This window comes from Macaca thibetana, chromosome 14 (genome assembly GCF_024542745.1).
Source record: "Macaca thibetana thibetana isolate TM-01 chromosome 14, ASM2454274v1, whole genome shotgun sequence".
NCBI classification, from domain to species: domain Eukaryota; kingdom Metazoa; phylum Chordata; class Mammalia; order Primates; family Cercopithecidae; genus Macaca; species Macaca thibetana.
Genome location: NC_065591.1, coordinates 116,245,354 through 116,264,038, shown reverse-complemented (window position 1 = coordinate 116,264,038; position 18,685 = coordinate 116,245,354). Strand labels below are relative to the sequence as shown.

At 38.6% G+C, this 18,685-nt stretch overlaps 1 protein-coding gene across 4 annotated transcripts in view; it reads left to right on the top strand.

Annotated features, from left to right (window-relative positions):
• Window positions 1-18,685, top strand: part of MSANTD2 (Myb/SANT DNA binding domain containing 2) — a 34,176-nt gene that overhangs the window by 8,112 nt on the left and 7,379 nt on the right. Inside the window, exons 1-2 of one of the 4 annotated variants that reach the window (XM_050755598.1) lie at window positions 270-14,197; window positions 17,042-17,875. In XM_050755598.1, coding sequence (XP_050611555.1) covers window positions 17,800-17,875 — 76 coding nt within the window. In that variant the 5' untranslated portion in view covers window positions 270-14,197; window positions 17,042-17,799. Of the gene's footprint in view, window positions 1-269; window positions 17,876-18,685 lie in introns of those variants that run through there. The other 3 variants (XM_050755597.1, XM_050755596.1, XM_050755599.1) reach the window with 3 other exon arrangements.

Here is an 18,685-nt window from a genome sequence, read left to right as displayed (position 1 = left end):
ATATAAATAAGAGGGGGAATGACAGGAATCCCTAAGGTTTCAAATTGCCTCCATCAGTTATTAAAGGAGGCTACCCCAGTTAAATACAGCTGCTTTAGAACTCAGTATCTTTTTGATATCTTTCTTGGCTGATGCAGCGGTGCTGGGCTCCTGAATTCCCTTGCCATTAGAAAGCCAGAGGAAAACAGGAGAAGGTTACAGGGGAAAGTGTGGGGCTTAACTCTTGGCTAAAGTTCAGGTATCTGGCAGGGGGTGGGGGGGGCGGGATTTAGATATTTTGCTCATTCCCTGTCATCAGATTCAACTGACGGATTCATCACAAGGTTTCTTTAAATGCTAATGTCTGAAATAAGTTCTTTATTTTTTTCATTATTCATCAACAGATATTTGAGTGCCTACTGCAGTAGGTCCGAGAATTACGGTAGTATACCATCACCTTCAAGATGTCCGTCTTCTAATAAAGGAGTCAGATTACTAAAGAATAAATTACAATATTGTGAGCAAGGTCTTGTGTGTCATGTTAATGTTATGCTCATGGTGCTATAGGAGCACACACATCCTAGGCTTTCAAAAGGTGAATCCTGAAGATGAAGGTGGACTCAAAGGTAGATGAATAGTTGGTGTAAAAGCTCAGAGGCAGCATAACCTAGAATAGTGCAAACTGCAAATATAGTGAGACATACTTACCAAAGAATGTAAAACTGGAAGTATCCAAACAGTCATATACTTTCAAAAATCTTTAAGTGTTCAGCTGTTTAAAAAGTCATGTTTTTCAATTGAAGAATAATTTACCAGTATTGCATGGCACGTGGTGAAAGAGTGATGTAGGAGTCATAAATGATGCCTTGATGGTGTCATAACCACGTAGAATGGTGGAGCCAGTAGTTTTGGGATGACATTGTAGTGAACATACCAATTCCAGGTCATTTATATGTTGTGATGAGTAACAACTTTTTCATGGCGTTGAATTGCAGTTGAGTAAATACCCATTATATATCTCATTTCTTAATTTGTATGCTAGAAAGTAAACCCAAAGCAGTGCATCTTTTTTTGACCACAATTCGCAGGAAGAAGAAATATATTTTATCCTGGGACCTGGTAGTCGCATAACATGTATGTATAACTGAAACAAATTTCACAAAACAGTGATTATAACCAACACTTACATAGTATTTTCTGTGTGCCATGCACTATTCTAAGTGCTTTGTAAATGTTAACTTAATCCACATAATGGCAATATACTTAACTACCTGTAATGTACTCTGATATGTTCTGTTCTAGTTGAAGGCAGACACTCCAGCTGTAGAGCCTGTTTCATAACAGTATACACATGTGAATGCACCTAACACAATACCTGCCGTGGCAGGGCATCTTTCTCTGCCCCCATCCTCCCCACATCCTCCTCCTCCTCCGCAGTGCTTGTCAGCATTGGCTCCCCTTTTCACCCCAGTCCCTGTGGTACTTCCCATCTTTCCCCTTCCCCAGCCACAGCCTTGGCTGTCTCCAAAAACGCCCTCACCAAATGCTGGTGCAAAGAAAGTCTGGAAGGATGGGAGCCGCCATCCTTTTGACCAAGGTGGTCACAACTTGCTAAAATTAATTGTGCAACCCACTAATGGGCCATAAGCTACAGTTAAAAGAGGACTAGAAGATAATACAGTGAGATCAATATTTATTTTTTCATTCGTTGTGTTCTTTTAGACTTAAGATATTGAAACTCCAGAAACATTGATTTGCAACGGCTCCTGTCCTAGATATTCTGGTGAAATTATATTATGTAGTTTTAGATAGATGTAGTTTGAGCCTAGGGTTTGAGATAAAGGGTGAAGCGGGGGAGTGGGAAGTAGTAAGAAATGAGACTGGAGACTTAAATAAGAGGTCAGGTGATGTGCTAAAGTGCTTGGACTTTATTCTAATCAAAGGATTTTAAGCCAGGCAATGACATGGTTAGTCTTAAATTTTAAAACAGTCACTGACTGTAATGTGGAGAATCAAAAGGGTAAGACTGGAAGCACAAAGGTCGTTTAGAGGCTTCTTGCAGCAAGCTAGATGGAAAGTGAAATAAAGCAGTGGTAATGACGATGGAGACACAAGAATAAATTTCATATACATCAAAACCAAGGACGTGTTCGAAGAATCTGGGAATTTTAATTTCCAGAATTTGTTAGATCCTAACCTGTGAGACAGCTCAGTGTCTACTTCTCTACCAACTTACACAGAGGATTCTTGGCTGCGGTCATCAAAGCCCATAACAATATTTCATAGCTGAGGTTTTTAGGCTTGATTTCTAAGAACCCAAGGAAAACCAACTACAATACCGAATGAAGACAGTCCTGTCCGTATGGCCTCTAGCATATAGTCTCTACAGACTTCAGTTCTGCTTCCCAGTCTTCAGAAGTGATTATCCTGCTTTCCCCCCCACTTTTTCACAATATTACCGGAGAGTAAGAAGTAGAATTCAGATCCAGTATTTCAAATGTTAAGTGTCATGTAGATAGATACCTGGATTTGTGCTCCTAGTGTTACGTTAATATAGAACCAGCAGTTTTTTTCTGTGGAAAATTGTATCTGTGTAATGTTAAAACAAATGAAATAAAATAGGAAGAAAAAGTTTTGAGTTTCAAAAACCACAGACCAGTACTCTAAAGAACTTTTTAAAACAATTAACTGTTAGGATTGCAGTTATGACCAGATATTATTTAATTCTGTTTCTGATGTGGGGTTCCTCCACTGTGTTCTGTGTGCTATTAATATTTACCATTGCGGAAGCTTCATTCGGTGTTGAAAATGAATGCTTAGTGGATCTGTGCCTTCTATGCATATGTTACAAATTATCTGGAGTTCATAATCAATGCAGAGTTCCCCTCCCCTCCGATTGTTCTAAATAATTGAAAGATGTCTGCTGTGGAAAAAGGCATGTGTTTAAATCTGTATAATTCTCAACTATTTTTAGTTGGGAAAAGTCCTTGAAAGCCAATGGAAATACTTCTTTTTTTTTTTTCTTGGCACTAATCAAGTGAGTGTTACCTTTTCACTTAGTAGGATGTGTTGTTACTCTAGTAAAATACAAACCTGTGTTTATTCTCAGGTATTTTAGAAATAACAGCCATCATTTTATTTTATGTGTGTGTTCTTGGCTGTATTCATAAATTATATATTTTGGGCTATCAAATATTCATTCAATATAAATAACAATAGTAGAAGTTGTTTACTTAGATATGCTTTCTAGTTGCATTTTCTCAGCCTATGTAAGACTACTTTGTTGTAATAGCTTTTGAAATTTACACTACTGTCTCTCTACTATCTTCAGATTACTTGATTCAAATAAACCAATTATGTTTGTAATTGATATTAATAAAACCAGAATAAAAGTTCATATGTACCCAAAACTGCTTTTATTATTTTTTTAATTTGCAAATATTTTTCTCTAAAGGGAAATAGCTGGTTTATAATTTAGAGAGAATAGGATAGGTCAAAAAGCACTTCAACCTAATACTTGGTATCTCCACTACCTGTATACCATCTTAAGGAATTTTCCATTCATTCATTCAACAAAAATGTATTGCACCCCATTTACATGTTAGGCATTGATTTGGGCTCTGGGAATACCTTGGTGAACAAAACTGACACAAAAAACCCTGCCTTCAAAGAGCTTACATTTTGGTAGAAAATAATGTGATATTTAAAATATGTAATTAAGCAATTAACACAGTTAGGGAAAAAGACCCTCAAATATGATATTCCTTGATAAATCCTTGAAGTTGAGCTCTATACCTCTCATCATGCTTATGAGAGAAGTTCATTTGCTATTGTTTTATTAAGAATGATTTACATGATTTGATATCATTCCTTTGTCTTGTGTATATCCAGTTGTCATTGAGGTTTGTACCACCAAGCAGCAAAGTGCTACATTGTTACTCATTCAACCATCAGTTCATGAGCATCTGCTATTGTGCCAGGCATTATGTGGAGCCCTAAAGAGTCAGTCTTAAGCAAAACCAGGAGAGATCCCTTCTCTGTTGTACAGTTTAGAAAACATGGCTAATAGTTGGGCCTTGAGCAATCAGAGTTGTGCCAATTTTAGAACAGTACAAATAATTACTTTTTTCCTTATATAAGTAATATAAGCACACTATAAAATTAAAAGGAAAAATCAGGAAAAAAATGCTAACTTCTTCACTGCAGTGTAACCATATATCCATGAAACCTTTTGTTATTTTCCAAGAAACAGTAGTGGTAAGTCTGATTTTAATTCCAGTAAATTTCTATGCACCAAAAAAGGAATGAAAGATCTACATGCTTTTTATTTTGTTTAACTCCAAGAGCATTTGTGGGTTATGCATATTTCTATTCATGCTGAATTTTGCCTGCCTTCTGCTTCTTGTAAACAGGTTGCCCAGTGAGTGAGGCCTCATCCTCACTCTGTATGGGTAGTTAGGATTCCTTTTTCCCCATTGGTTTATATGTCAATGTGTTAGTCACCATATTCTTGCCAAGATTATAAATCTTTCAAAATGATTAATTAATTGGCTTTGTTTTTTCTTTTTTTTTTTTCTTGAGACAGGGTCTTGTTCTGTTGCCCAGGCTAGAGTGCAGCGGCACCATCATGGTTTACTGCAGCCTCAACCTCCCCAGGCTCACGTGATCCTTGCACCTCAGCCTCCTGGTAGCTGGGCCTACAGGCATGCGGCACCAAGCCCAGATAATTGTATTTTTTTGTAGAGATGGGTTTTTACCATGTTGCCCGGGCTAGTCTCTTAACTCCTGGGCTCAGGCAGTCTGCCCACCTTGGCCTCTGAAAGTGCTGAGAGCCACTGCCCCCAGCACTAATTGGCTTTTATCTATAAAAGAAGAACTGAGAAAAAAGTCAAAGAAACTATGGCAGTATAGCCAGATGTTTGTGAAACTCAAATAATGTATGGGCAAAAAGATGTCTATTTACATAGGTACTCCTAGATATAAACTGCTTTTACCTATAGAGTTCACATGTTAATACAAACAGTTGCGTGAAATACTTTGAATAAAATGAAAAATCAAAAAAGTATTTGAGACCAGCCTGGTCAGTATGGTGAAACCCCGTATCTACTAAAAATACAAAAATTAGCAGGGCTTGGTGGTGCACGCCTATAGTCCCAGCTACTTGGGAGGCTGAGGTAGAACAATAGCTTGAACCCAGGAAGGGGAGGTTGCAGTTAGCCGAGATTGCGCCACTGCACTCCATCCAGCCTGGGCGACAGCAAGACTCCGTCTCCGAAACAAAAAAAACCTCAAGCTGGCATTCGTTTAATGATGCTTTAGATGATGTGGTTTAGCTGAAGCTTGCTTTTCTCGACATGGCTCTGACACTGATTGTTAGGGTAAGGGTTCTTTTGAGTATGTTACTCCTACGTGTTACTCCTACCCATGTTGCGCCTCGTGATACCACACTTTGCTGCACTACTTTACTTGAACTAACCTCAATTCATAAGGCCCCTTGGTCTCCATATGGTGTGACTGTATCATTTTTGTAATAATTATAATAATAATGCAAATATTTACTGAGTGCAAGCAATTAAGCAGACACTCTTAAATGCTGTGTTTTCTCATTTAATACAGCAAATCTATGATGGAGGTAGTGTTACCAGCCCCACCATATAGATGAAGAAATTAAGGCACAGAGAGATTAATTTGTCACAAAGCTTGCAGGCAGTGACACTAGACTAAGCAGTGTTTCTCTGGAACCCATGCTCTTCTTAACCACTTGCTTATATCACCTCCTTCTGAATCAGCCCATGTTTATTAAATTTTGACAATTGAAGTCATGTTTTTGGCAACAATGTGATTATCAACAGTCATAAATACAGTACCAAAATCATATAGTAACACCTAGATGGACAGCATTATGCTGATATTTCTTGTCATTGAAATGAAAAGAATTTTTTAAATTCTTGGAGATAATTTATGGTTTCCTAAGATCAGAAACACAATGAGATTTGGAAGTCCTAAGGAAGAATTTAAAATAAGTATTGAAACCTAGTAAGTAAGACTTAATTGTAGAAGATTCATTCAGTCATTCGTTCAAGATCTCAGATAAATGATGGCATTTATTGGATGACCAACTCCTCCAAAAAGAAGTAAGTTTGAATTATACGAGCAGAAACACAATGTAGAATTACTTTTTGACAGTAAAAGCAGGTAAGGATGTGGCTTATCAAAGGAGGCTATGGAATGTCCACTACCTTATGCCTGCCATTGTTTACCTAATGTGTAAATGGTTTGTGTACTTCCTAGAGATAGATGATGGGGATGAGATGGACTGCTTTTTCATATATGATATACCAAACAAAACGTATCAGCATATTGAGAAAGCTAAAAGTAGAATGAAGAAATAAGAAAACAGAGAATGCCAGTTTGGTGTGGTGGTACACGCCTATAGTCCCACCTACTCAGGAGACTGAGGCAGGAGGATCACTTGAGCCCAGGAGTTTGAGGCTGTTGTGCATAATGATTGCCCCTGCAAATAGTCACTGCACTCCAGCCTGGGCAACACAGACCCCATATTAAAAAAAAGAAGAAAGAAAAGAAGAAAAGAAATCAGGATGCAGGGCAAATAGCAGTAACCTAGGTAAATATGTTTGCTTAAACTAAATATTAAAATGATCTATGAGCTTCCTGGCAACTGTGGCAAAAAGTAAATACAGTGCCTTGCCATAATTTTCAGTGTCTTCTGAAGAGAAGTATACCAGGTCTTAGTTTTGAAACCAAAGATGAACTTGCATTAAGGACACTGAAAGTGACTTCGGATAAGCTCTTAACCTTTCTCTGTCTTATTTTCTTGTCTGTAAAATAGGGGTGCACCATATATCTCAATATATATGTAATGTGATACCCAGATCCCTCTTCCAGGAATGAGATGCTAGTCCCCCCCTAGCTGTCTGGAATGCTGGCTGCTAGTGGCTTCTGGTTGATTTCTTCAGAATTTCACTCTGCCCAAGGGAACTGTCTCACCCAAGATGAGGCCCCCACTCCGGTGGCAGCCTGAATCCAATAACTGGTCAGTGCTGAAATACAAAGGTCCAGCCTCCTTGCCTCAGTTCGGTATAACTCTGAAGGATAAGCTGAGTTCCATACCTCATTTTAGGATTAGCAGAGGCTGCTGTTGCAGCTCTGTCTACTTTAACTTCTTTCTGTGCCCAGCCCTGCTTCTCAGTCTCTCACATGCGTGGTTCCCAAGAGCCTTCCCCAGCAAACCTGCACAGTCTCCTCAGACTCTGTTTCCTGGGACACTCTCTGTTAACATTATTGTTAAGTGGGAATGATGATGTAAATTGCTTAGCCCAAATCTCAGCACACAGTTGGCACTCAGGAAATGGCAGCTATGATTTACCTTCATTACATGGCACGTTGAGCCACGTAAGGAAAATGTTTGGTTTTTGTAGAAGGTACAGAGATATTTTTTCATGTGGCTGTTTCTCTTAGCAATCTTCATAAAGCTAAGAATAGAATATAAAAATTCTACCAAATGAGCTATAAAAATAGTTATGATTGCCTGAATTTATTTCTAACAACTTCCTAAATAAGTTCAGGTCACCCAGGATAGTTGCTTATAATAAAACATGCTTATTTTCAGATTTTTCTTAGAAAGGATATGTGTCAGGATATGAAGATGTGTTCTTTTCGTACATTGATGACCTGTAGTTTACACTGTGTAAATGCAAAAATATATATATTTTTTGAATGTTTACATTTTCACAAGTAAATGAATCTGGATTTAATGTTTGTACCCAGAGGTCTTGAGGGAAGATTTCAGATAACCTTAGTTTTTGTATAATTTTATCTGCCTGTCAGGATTCTTTTTCTCATAACCAAATGTGTAAAATTTACTAACGGAAACATCTCTATTATAGGTTATCTTTACACTATAGATGGTAGTTTTTAGTAAGAAAATAACAACAGAACTGAGAGAATCACATGGTCAACAGATGAAAGGAATAAAGTGGCCAATGCTTCAGGGGAAGCCTGCTCTGCACAGTCTCCCTTTTAAACATTGGTCTCATGAATGGAAACACCTTCGTATTGGAAGCAATACGATGTTGTAATGGTAAAGCTGTGTGCGGATTTTTGAGGTGGCGGGGGGGGTTTAATTTTTAGACATGGTTGTCCATGGAATAATTAGTTCGTAGTGGAGGTTGTTTGGGAGTACTTTAACAAAGGCTGGTTCTCCCCGGCTATGCCAGAAATATTTTAGATAATTTTCTTGAATGTGTTTTAGATATCACATGCTAATAAAAGTATCATTTTTAGTGTATCTGAATACCTCTTTGATGTAGTCCCCCAAGGTGTGAACTTAGAGAAAGATTCAAAGAGGTGCTGACATAGCAACTTCAGAGGTGATGTAGGAGGTCAAATGAAAATAACCTCTAATCCCAGTCAGTTCTTTGCCAACAATTGATTTTTTTTTTCCCCCTTTCAGGTGAGGAGGAAGTTCTAGACAAATAGTGTTATCGCTATCTTTGGTGACTGTAGCTACCTGTTGCTGCTTATATACTGAAATAGTTCAGTATACCCTACTTTTTTGACCTGTATTGTTCTAAATAGAAAAGCACTTGAGAATTCCGTGTCTTGAAGGATTCTTGTACCCTAAAGAAGCCCTTATACATGAACATGCATGCTAGGTGTGACTTTCATCTGAGATCATTGTATGAGTGTCCGTGAGAAGCACACATAGCACAGGGTCAGAAGCTTTATGGTTACATGAATTGAGTTCCTTGAGTCATGGAAGATGTTTGTTTTTAACAATTAGTATTGTCCTTCTTTAGGGTTTTTTTCTTAGTAATCTGAATGGGCATGACCCTCAGCTGCTAGCATGAAGGAATCTAGAAAACTTAGAACTTGATATTCATTGACAATCAAAATTTCCTGAATTTTATATTTTTTTAAAATGTTGTTTTTACTTTCTTTTATTTTTTATTTTTATTTTTATTTTTTGAGACAGAGTCTCACTCTGTCACTCAGGCTGGAGTGCAGTGGCACAGTCTTAGCTTACTGCAACCTCTCCCTCCTGGGTTCAAGCAATTCTCATGCCTCAGCCTCCCGAGTAGCTGGGACTACAGGTTTGCATCACCACACTCAGCTAATTTTTGTATTTTTAGTAGAGACAGGGTTTCTCCTGTTGACCAGGCTGGTCTGGAACTCCTGGCCTCAAGTGATCTGCCTGCCTTGACCTCCCAAAGTGCTGGGATTATAGGCTTGAGCCACTGCACCTGGCCCTGAGTTATTAATATATATTCCAGGCAAGAATCTCTTCTCATGGAGGCAGTACTGACCAGTTATAAACACAAAGTGAGTGAGTCGTTGATAGCCAGATTCAGAATGAAGTGCAAGCCGATAGGATTCAATCCTGGACAGTTCCCCACAAAGACTGAGGCTCCAGAGAGGTAAGATCTGTTTGTGGCGGTCATTCTGTTTGACCCTATTAAAATCAGGAAACAATCGAGTCTTTCCCCCTTCCTGTCTTTGACAGAACTATCTTATATTCTTGAATATTTCACTTGCTTGTTTACTTTGTAAGGCATAAGAAAAAATTTAGACAGGGCTGCAGAGCTCCCTTTGGCATGTGGCCTGCCGGCCCAAAGAAAGCTGTAACAACAAGAATGATAGATATTTTTTAAAAAACCTTGCCCAGCTATTTTCAAAAGGTTTCAGGAGCCCTGCGCATCAAGATTCATTGATTTTATAATTTGTTTTAGTTAAGCAATGAATTTTCTGAAGTTCTTTGCTAAGAAAATGTTTATCCTCTTGCTAGTGATTTACTACTTTAAAATTAGGTTAATTTATGTATTGAATAAATATATACTTTGAATAAGCCTCATGTAATAGGCACTGTTCCAGGCTTGGGGAATAGAGACAACCAAGGTGGACAACATCCTTACCTCATGGAGCTTACAATCTAGTGAAATAACTTCTTAGGAAACATTAAAGTTTCTTAAGTGGCGTTTGATAATTTTCATATGCCAAACTCCTCTTAAAGGAATACTTATTTATCTTTGGGCCTTGGCTCCTCATTTGTTAAGTGAGGAAGATAAACTAGAAGATCTCTAAGGTTCTTTTCCATTCAGAACTTGTATTTTTTTTTATTTTTTATTTTTTTTAGAGAGAGGGGTCTCACTCTGTTGCCCAAGCTGGAGTGCAATGGCGTGATCATGGCTCAGTGCAGTCTCTACATGCTAAGCCCAAGGGATCTTCCTGCCTCAGCCTCCTCAGTAGCTGAGACTGCAGGTGCACACCACCACACCCAGACTAAATTTTTTTTTTTAAGTAGAGACAAAGTCTTGCTATATTGACCAGGTTGGTCTTGACTCCTGGCCTTGAAGCATCCTCCAGCCTTGGCCTCCCAGAGTGCTGGAATTATAGGCTTGAGCCACTGAGTCCGGCTCCGTAATGTTTAGAAGATGGAGCGTGGTTTGTAATTAGAACCTTAGGCAATTCCACCCACCTTCAGTGGATCAGTGTATTAAAAGAAGTGTTATAAAGAGACATTTGCCAAAGACAGTGATATCAATAGGTGATGGAGAGTATCAAATGCTGCAGGGAAGTCAAATGAGTTAAGGACAAAGTTTGAGGACCATTCAGTTATTAAGAATACATTGGTCGGGTGCAATGGCTCACGCCTGTAATCCCAGCACTTTGGGAGGCCAAGACAGGTGGATCACTTGAGGTCAGGAGTTTGAGACCAACCTGGCCAATATAGTGAAACCTCGTCTCTGCTAAAAATATAAAAATTAGCCAAGCGTGGTGGTGGGAGCCTGTAATCCCAGCTACTCGGGAGGCTGAGGCAGGAGAATCATTTGAACCCAGGAGACGGAGGTTGCTGTGAGCCCAGATTGTACCACTGCACTCCAGCCTAGGTGACAGAGCGAGACTCTGTCTCAAAAAAAAAAAAAAAAATAGACATTGATGATCACAATAGGAACAGTTTTAATAGTCATACATTAGACTGTGATCCCCTTGGTTGACGACTGAATTATTGTAGACATTGCCTATTCCTGTGAGACCCTTTAGACATTAGGCGTGTTAAAGCAGGAAAACGTGAGCTTCACCGTAGAGACTACTGAGGAACATAGTCAAGACTTACTTTACTGTACTTGTTTCTGGATGTGTGTTTTTCTGTTTTAAGTTGTTACTTGAGGTAGTTTATCTGGCATCTATATTGATAATCAGATAATGAATGATCAAGTACTGTGTGATGCAGTTGGAACAGATAATCAGCATAACTAATGAATCATTTAATATTGCTTAATTATCACTTCAGAAAAAAAGATTTCTTGCCCAGCAGGTAGAAAGAAGTGCTGTATTTTTTTTAGAAGAGTAAAGTAATATCCTTGTATGCTTTTACTTTTTTTTTTCTTTTTTCTTTTTTTTTTTTTTTGAGACAGAGTCTCTCTCTTGTCACCCAGGCTGGAGTGCGGTGGTGCGACCTTGGCTCACTGCAACCTCCACCTCCCAGGTTGAAGTGATTCTCCTGCCTCAGCTTCCCAAGTAGCTGGGACTACAGGTGCCCAACACCAAGCCCGGCTGATTTTTGTCTTTTTAGTAGAGACGGGGGTTATACCATATTGGCCAGGCTGGTCTCAAACTCCTGACCTCAGGCGATCCGCCCGCCTTGGCCTCCCAAAGTGCTGGGATTACAGGCATGAGCCACCGTACCCAGCCTTTGTATGCTTTTACTGATAGAAATTATTTCTTTCAAGAAAAGGGAATTTGGCTAATTTACCTCTTAAAGGAAATATTAGTGCTGCTTCATCTAAATGAACAGGAGAGTGAGTGAACTGACAATTGTACTTAAAATAGTTGTTCCAATCTTTAGAATCTCCTATAAAACCTTAAGATACAAGTTTACCTTATTTTAGGGTTTCAAACTAATATGTGTTCTATTTTATGGAGGAAAGAACTACGTAATGTGGAGCAGAGTTTTTTAACAAGAGGTTCTTGTATGGCTCTTTAGTGAGTCCACGTACCCCCTTGAAATTGTATGTGGCAGGTTGTGTATGTGTGCATGTTTCTGAGGAGCGGATCCATGACTCAAAAAGGTTAAGAACTTCTGCCCTGGAAAGGAAAAGCAAAAGATAGAATAAAGACATTTTGAAAAATAAAAACATTTTGTATTTGCCAAAACTTGCTCTGCAGCAGTAAGTCTGAAACAAGTTTGCTACGTTTTTCTTTTTGGTTTTACTTTGTTTAGGCTTTTTTGTTTGGTTGGTTTTAAAGGATTTAGGGGATTGGCAAGTCAGTTTGTCAGATATCAATGAACAGAAAACCTAAGAAAAAAGGTAGCAAAAGTTCTGCTGGCCCCAGATGGATTTTGCCTTAGATAATTTCCTAATCATTAGTTACAGCTCTGTGTTAAAAGATGTATATAGAAATTTATGCTAGATTCTTAACATCTTTCTTACTGTGTGCAGAAATGGTTTTTTATTTATGTATGCTACGTAAGAAATTTTCTTTCCTACTTTTATGCTCACAGTAACAAAATATAGCTGAAGAAATTAATGTTTTTCTTAAAGATATTAAATGGTGTTGTTTTGTTTTGTTGCCTCAATTAACTAAGAGCAACTAGTTTTAACAGTTACAATAGCAGTAATGTTAAAGGAATAAGATCTTTTTCTCAAAGACCTTTGTTGCTTCAAAATACAAATCTGCTTTAGTCTGAGGTATCATTTTTAACAATTTTATAAGAATATCAGTCACTGGAAATTCACTCCCAGCGTAAATGTCCTCATCTCTTGTGGAGCATGATATGTGATTTTTAAGGCCTTGTTTGTGAATAAGCGTGCTCTTTAATCATTTGGGTAAAAGGAATCTGAAATTTATCATGTGTACTTGGCAGTGGATTAAGATAACTATGTAATCCATTTCTAGTGTGGCCAGCTTGACAACTACATTTGAAAATCTGTTTCACTGCTTGTTTTTTCTTGTAACATTGTTTCCTGCTATTATAACTAAGCTGTCCTCCCTGCAGATTGACTTTATTTTTCATCTGACATCTTAGACTGATCAAGCCAATGTTTTCTAAACAATACATTTATATAGCTGTTATGCCTTATTTCTGTTCCTCCACATTATATTGCTCCATTCCATGTATGGTCAGTTAGCTAGAACAGTGGTTTTGTCCTGGTGAATATTTTATGATTGTATGAAATGGGGCAAACTTTGAGAAAATTATTAAGCCAATACTGGAATTGGTTGGCATATGCCTTTATGATTTATTTAGTTTGTTTTCTACTTTGCCCTACCAGGGAAGAATTTAATTCTTCCCATTTCCTGAAAGTCAAAGGATTGGAGGACACTGAAGCAAAATAAACCTTAATCTCACCTCAAAAGGAGCTTAGATAATGTCAGGAAGGGCTTTGATGAAACCACTGTCCCTGCTTATAGATCTTATTTTCCAAGCCTTTCAATATTTTATTTGCCCTTTTCTGAACTCTACAATTTCCCTCTCTTGTAGCTGGTTCGATGCCCAGAACTGAATGCTGTGCTCCAGCTGTGGCCTCACCGGTGCTGAATAGAGAGGAAGAGCCACCTTCATAGCTTACATGTGATTCCTCTGCTTATCCAACCCAATACTGGATTTACTTACTTTGGCAAGATAGCTGCATTGTGCACTGTATTTAATGTTACGTGTACTGTAACCCTGGGTCTTTCTCTGCATTGCTGCCGTTAAACCCCCAATCCTGCCAATCTAAAACTCCTGCCTTTGTTTACCTTCCCCCTCCCCCATAGACTCCCCATACATTCATCCACAATGAATGTCATCTTTTTATTCTCTCATTTCCTTTTACTCTAATCTTAAACTTTGGCAAAACTTTCACTCTGTCCTACAAATTGTCAGTTGTCAGCCATCTTATTTTTCTCCCTGCTTTGGTAATGGGACATCTTTCAAGTCTTTTCTCTGGTTCTTTTCCCTTTGTAGTCATGAAGCACTTGGCACGGTGAATTCAGTAAGCATTCTCTTGCCATTGCTTCCAAATCAAATACCATGAACTCCTGGGTTGACCACCTATCAAGTTGTTACCTATGCTTTGGTTCTTCAGTCCAGGTTTTCCTGACTCCTCCTGACCTCTATCCCTACAGCTTCATTCAGGATACAGTATTCTCTCACAACTCTTCCTCCAGGGGGAGACAACAGCATCATGTCAGTTTACCGGGGAGATTTCCGACAGTAAGGAAAATTACAATCTCTAATTGTGAATAGAATCGTTTTTAATAATTTTAAGCACATTTCTGCCCCCACCCCAGACCTTAATTTTTAGAAACGATTAAGCTTAAGTTACTACAAATTTCTAGGATGAGTAAAATAAAGGAAGAAGGAAGGGAAGCAAGGTTTTTGTGTTGAATAGGACATGGTTCTCCCAAGAAAGACAAACTGAGGTTCTTGTTGGATTTGAGAGCTGTCTGAAATGGGAATTGAGGCTTCGTTTTTCTGAGCATTATTGTAATCTCAGCTCTAGAATAGGTTTTTAAGTTGGCTTATGTAGGACTGTTGACACACACAGTCTTAATTACATGCTTTAGCTAATTTAGAGTATGGAAAGTGTAACCTTTTTTGCTTTATTAGGGTGATAATTGGAAGGTCTCCACAGTTCCTTTTTATGCATCTCTAAACTCCCTCAAGTTTAACTAAATCCTGGTGCTTCTTATAGTACCAGTCAAGCCGAAGTTTAAGTTCTTACTCTTTTTTTTCTTAGTTGATTTAAATAGCCTCTCCTTGGATCTGTGGTCTTTACTGAACCCAGAAGTTACCTCCTAAGTGCATTTATATCTTGAGAGTGTTAAAATCAGCTGGGAAATCTTTTTTAACATGATTTCAATACATCAAATTCCTATCATGGTTTTAAAAGTTACCAAACATCTTTCCTTCAGGCCCCTGATAGATATTTTACATACCAGCATATTGCACTATTTAAGTGTATTACAAAAGTACACTACAAAGTAAGAGGTAGCAAGGTCTGTTAGTGTCTTTTGATAAATTGTAAAATGTATCACCTGACTTTTCTTCCATATCTGTAACCATTAGATACTGCTAGTTTCCTTATTCACAATTACATAAGCCAAGCTCAATTTGGTGGTTCCAAAGAGAGTAAGTCTTTTCTGTGGTTTCCTCCCATGTCTGTTGCCAGAGATTGGTGGCTTTGCTTATGCTCGTGTCACTTCCTGATAAGTGTGGCACCTTTCTTCAAAGGAATGTTAGTTTTATTCCCTGACTTCTGAAATAACCCTCAGCAACAGAGCCAACTGGGCTGTTGTGTGTGCTGAATGCTTTTCTCCAGGCAGTCAGTAAGTAGTGAGCAGTGGCATGGTTTCCTTCTCCATTTATGGCCTTGGAAGGGTGAAAGGGACATGGTTGGGACTCTCCATTTACGGTCCTTGGAGGAGTTGAAAAGAGTGGTTGGGGTGTTCTTGGAGGCAGAAACTAGACATTGTGAGATAAAAATAAATTGGCAAGGGATGTTTGGAATTCAAATTCCAATCCCTGCAAGGAGGGCAGAGGGCGCTGGGAAAGGGGGAGTGTGTAGAAAGTCAAATGAGCTCTGCTGCAGGCATTTGTCTCCTTCCATTGGAAGGTTTGCCCATGACACGTATTTGCCTATATTGTTCTAGAAAGTTTTGTCTTATGTGATTGTGACTGTCTTTTACAAAGAGGAAGAAGAAACACTTTAATAAAGAGTGTATTGTTGGAAACCTCAGTTCTCTAAGGCATCATTTGAGGCTCTGGAAGAGATCTCAAGAAAGGGAGAATGAGGCAGGTGCTTGTGCAGAGGGTAGGCCGGCTGGCTTTAGGGTGGGAGACTCTCAATTGTTGCTCTGTTTTTGTGTGACGAAGATCATCACACATGTTGTGCTTTTATTATTCCTTTTACCCATCTAGATTTCTGGCTTCAAGGGACAAATTTTTAAAGTATCTGACAGAGTATCTTATAGATTGTCAACTGTGAATTAAAGATACTGAACTTCCTGGCCAGGTGTGGTGGCTCATGCCTGTAATCCCAGCACTTTGGGAGGCCAAGGCGGGTGGATCACCTGAGGTCAGGAGTTCGAGACCAGCCTGACCAATATGGAGAAACCCCGTCTCTACTAAAAATACAAAATTAGCTGGGCATTGTGGCTCATGCCTGTAATCCCAGCTACTCAGGAGGCTGAGGCAGGAGAATCGCTTGAACCCAGAAGGTGGAGGTTGCGGTGAGCCGAGATGGCGCCATTGCACTCCAGCCTGGGCAACAAGAGCGAGATGCCGTCTCAAAAAATAAATAAATAAAGAGACTGAACTTCCTTGGAGGCTCTATAGAGATTACTAAGAGTTGTTTTAGTTTGGTGAAAATAATTAACATATTGGCTTATCGATTGCAATCTCACGTTTAGGAGAAATTTAGTCTGGCAGTGCCTATAAATTAAGTCTGAGGTGAACTACTTTTGAACAGTTGAGTTAGAAAGTATTTGGTAGCCACCAGGGAAAAGAGATCTTATTTCAAGAAAATTCTTAGTGAAACTCAGTAAATGAGAAGGGAGATTAGAAGGAACAAAGGGAGGCAGAGATGGGATAGAGACTGGTTGCAACTTAACTAAATTTGGAAGCTGGGATTAAGCCCTTGGTTTATCTTTTGAAATGCCATATAAGATAGCATTAGATGTACCATTAAACTCAAGAAACTGGGCTAATAATCAGAAATATGTGTTAGAAATAAAGACCATGGTAAAAATAGAAGGGTTATACAAGAGAATAAAATTATTCAGGTTTTATCTGTGGACTTGCATAATGATACTTATTTGCTGTGTGTCACATGGCAGAAAAGGAAGTGAAATTACACCCCTCTGCCCTGTCCTTCCCCCCAAAAAGAAATCACTGGCTTCATTTGTTGGTTTGTTTATCTGGCAGCTTGAGTTGGTAGAATAGACTAGTAGATTGTCTAGTTTTAGACGTAGGTCTTAGTGTACTGTTTCTTGATCATTGATGTTTGAGACCTGGAATTTGTAGCATTATTGATTTGACCTCTGTTTCAAATTTTAGCGGCTTCCACAAAGACTGAGTTAGTAAGGAATACAACTATGTAAGTAATACGTTTTACTAGCTAATTTGTTTAGGCAATTATTTTTACCCCGTATTCATTCCTTCTTAATCAAGAGTAAGTCAGGTATTCTTTGCTTTGGGAAATTCTTCTTTCTGTCCTCCCTTCCCTCACTTTTTCCAAATTCTGGGCACAATAGCAACTCTCTCTCTTCTGTGGCAGGTGTGCATCCTATTGGCTGGCTGGTATTTCTTGTTTTTTTCCCCCCCCCTTATTCTTTTTAAATGGGGGTGGGGGTATAAAAATATGTGTATGGGGTACATGCAATAATGTTGTAATGTTTCTTGTTGTTTAATGGATAATTAATTGCAAAATAATTGTTTTAATTATAACATGTTTGAGTAAATGCTAAATTAGTATTTTTTTTCTAATATAATAATGAATTTGAAATCTAGCATTCCTGTAACAATGTGTCTATGTTTGTCTGTCTGTGTCTGTCTAATAGTAATTAATATCTGTGGTCCGTACCTGGAAGAGGAAGTACAGCTTTAAAGGAATAACAAAAGACTTTGTGTCTTAGACCCTTCGCAGGTGTTACAGTCGGGTGAAAGAACATGGTGTTGGGAAAAGAAAGAGCAGTTACACATTTGAACAGTTGGAACAGGTGTTTGGTCAGGGAGGATGGGATGCTCAGCCCTGCCAGCCTGTACTTATTAACAGTAGTGGCTTGTACCAGGAGCTGGAGTCAGATGGCAGCACTATGGAGGACTATTCACAGGAGGACTGGGGAAACCACAGTCAGGATCTCCATGGCTATCCAACAGATCAGGAATTGGGTAAGAAAGCCAACATATATGATACTTACATTTGTGTGTATTTATATACCTTTATGTATGTGCACCCATACTTCTTATCTGTAAATATCTTCGGTACTGTTCCTTATAGTGGCCAGCACGAGGCATAAAGGGCATCTCTGCCTTATATGTCTTTTATGAATTTGCACGTCCCAGTCTATTTGGGGCAATATAGGCATCCTTGGTTTAGCCTTAAACTGCCAACTGGTGCTTGATGTTGTTCATTTGGCAAGTTATTTACCAGCAAGATTCCCAAAGACCCAGAAGAATTTCTAATTCTCAGCTATACAAGTACCCTCCGTGACAGGTAACATCCTATGCAATTCTAAGTATCCTGTACCTTCTAGTTCTAAGATGACTGCTAAGATAATGACTCTTGGCCCAACTGCTGTAGATGTAGTTCTTAGGAATTCCTTCCTTTATCCCAAATATATTTTTCTTTTCTGTTTATGATTTGGAAAAGGTCTTCTCCCAGACTTGAGCCTGAACAAAAATTGAGGGGAAGCCTCCATTTATCTTCAGTAGAGCTGATATTTGAACTGTGTGATCATATTCCTTCACACTTCTTAAGGGATCCCATTCCAGCAGTAGCTGGAATGATTTATACAGTCATAGGCATTAAAAATGGAAAATAAAATTCCTGGTCATGAAATGTAAATTTGTAAGGCCTAAGAGTATATATGTAGTTGTGGGGTTTTTCTGTTTCTTTGCTCATTACATGCTCCAATTTTTATTTTCATAATTTGATTGCATAATTTGGAAGTACTGATCAATCAGCCATTATACATTAAG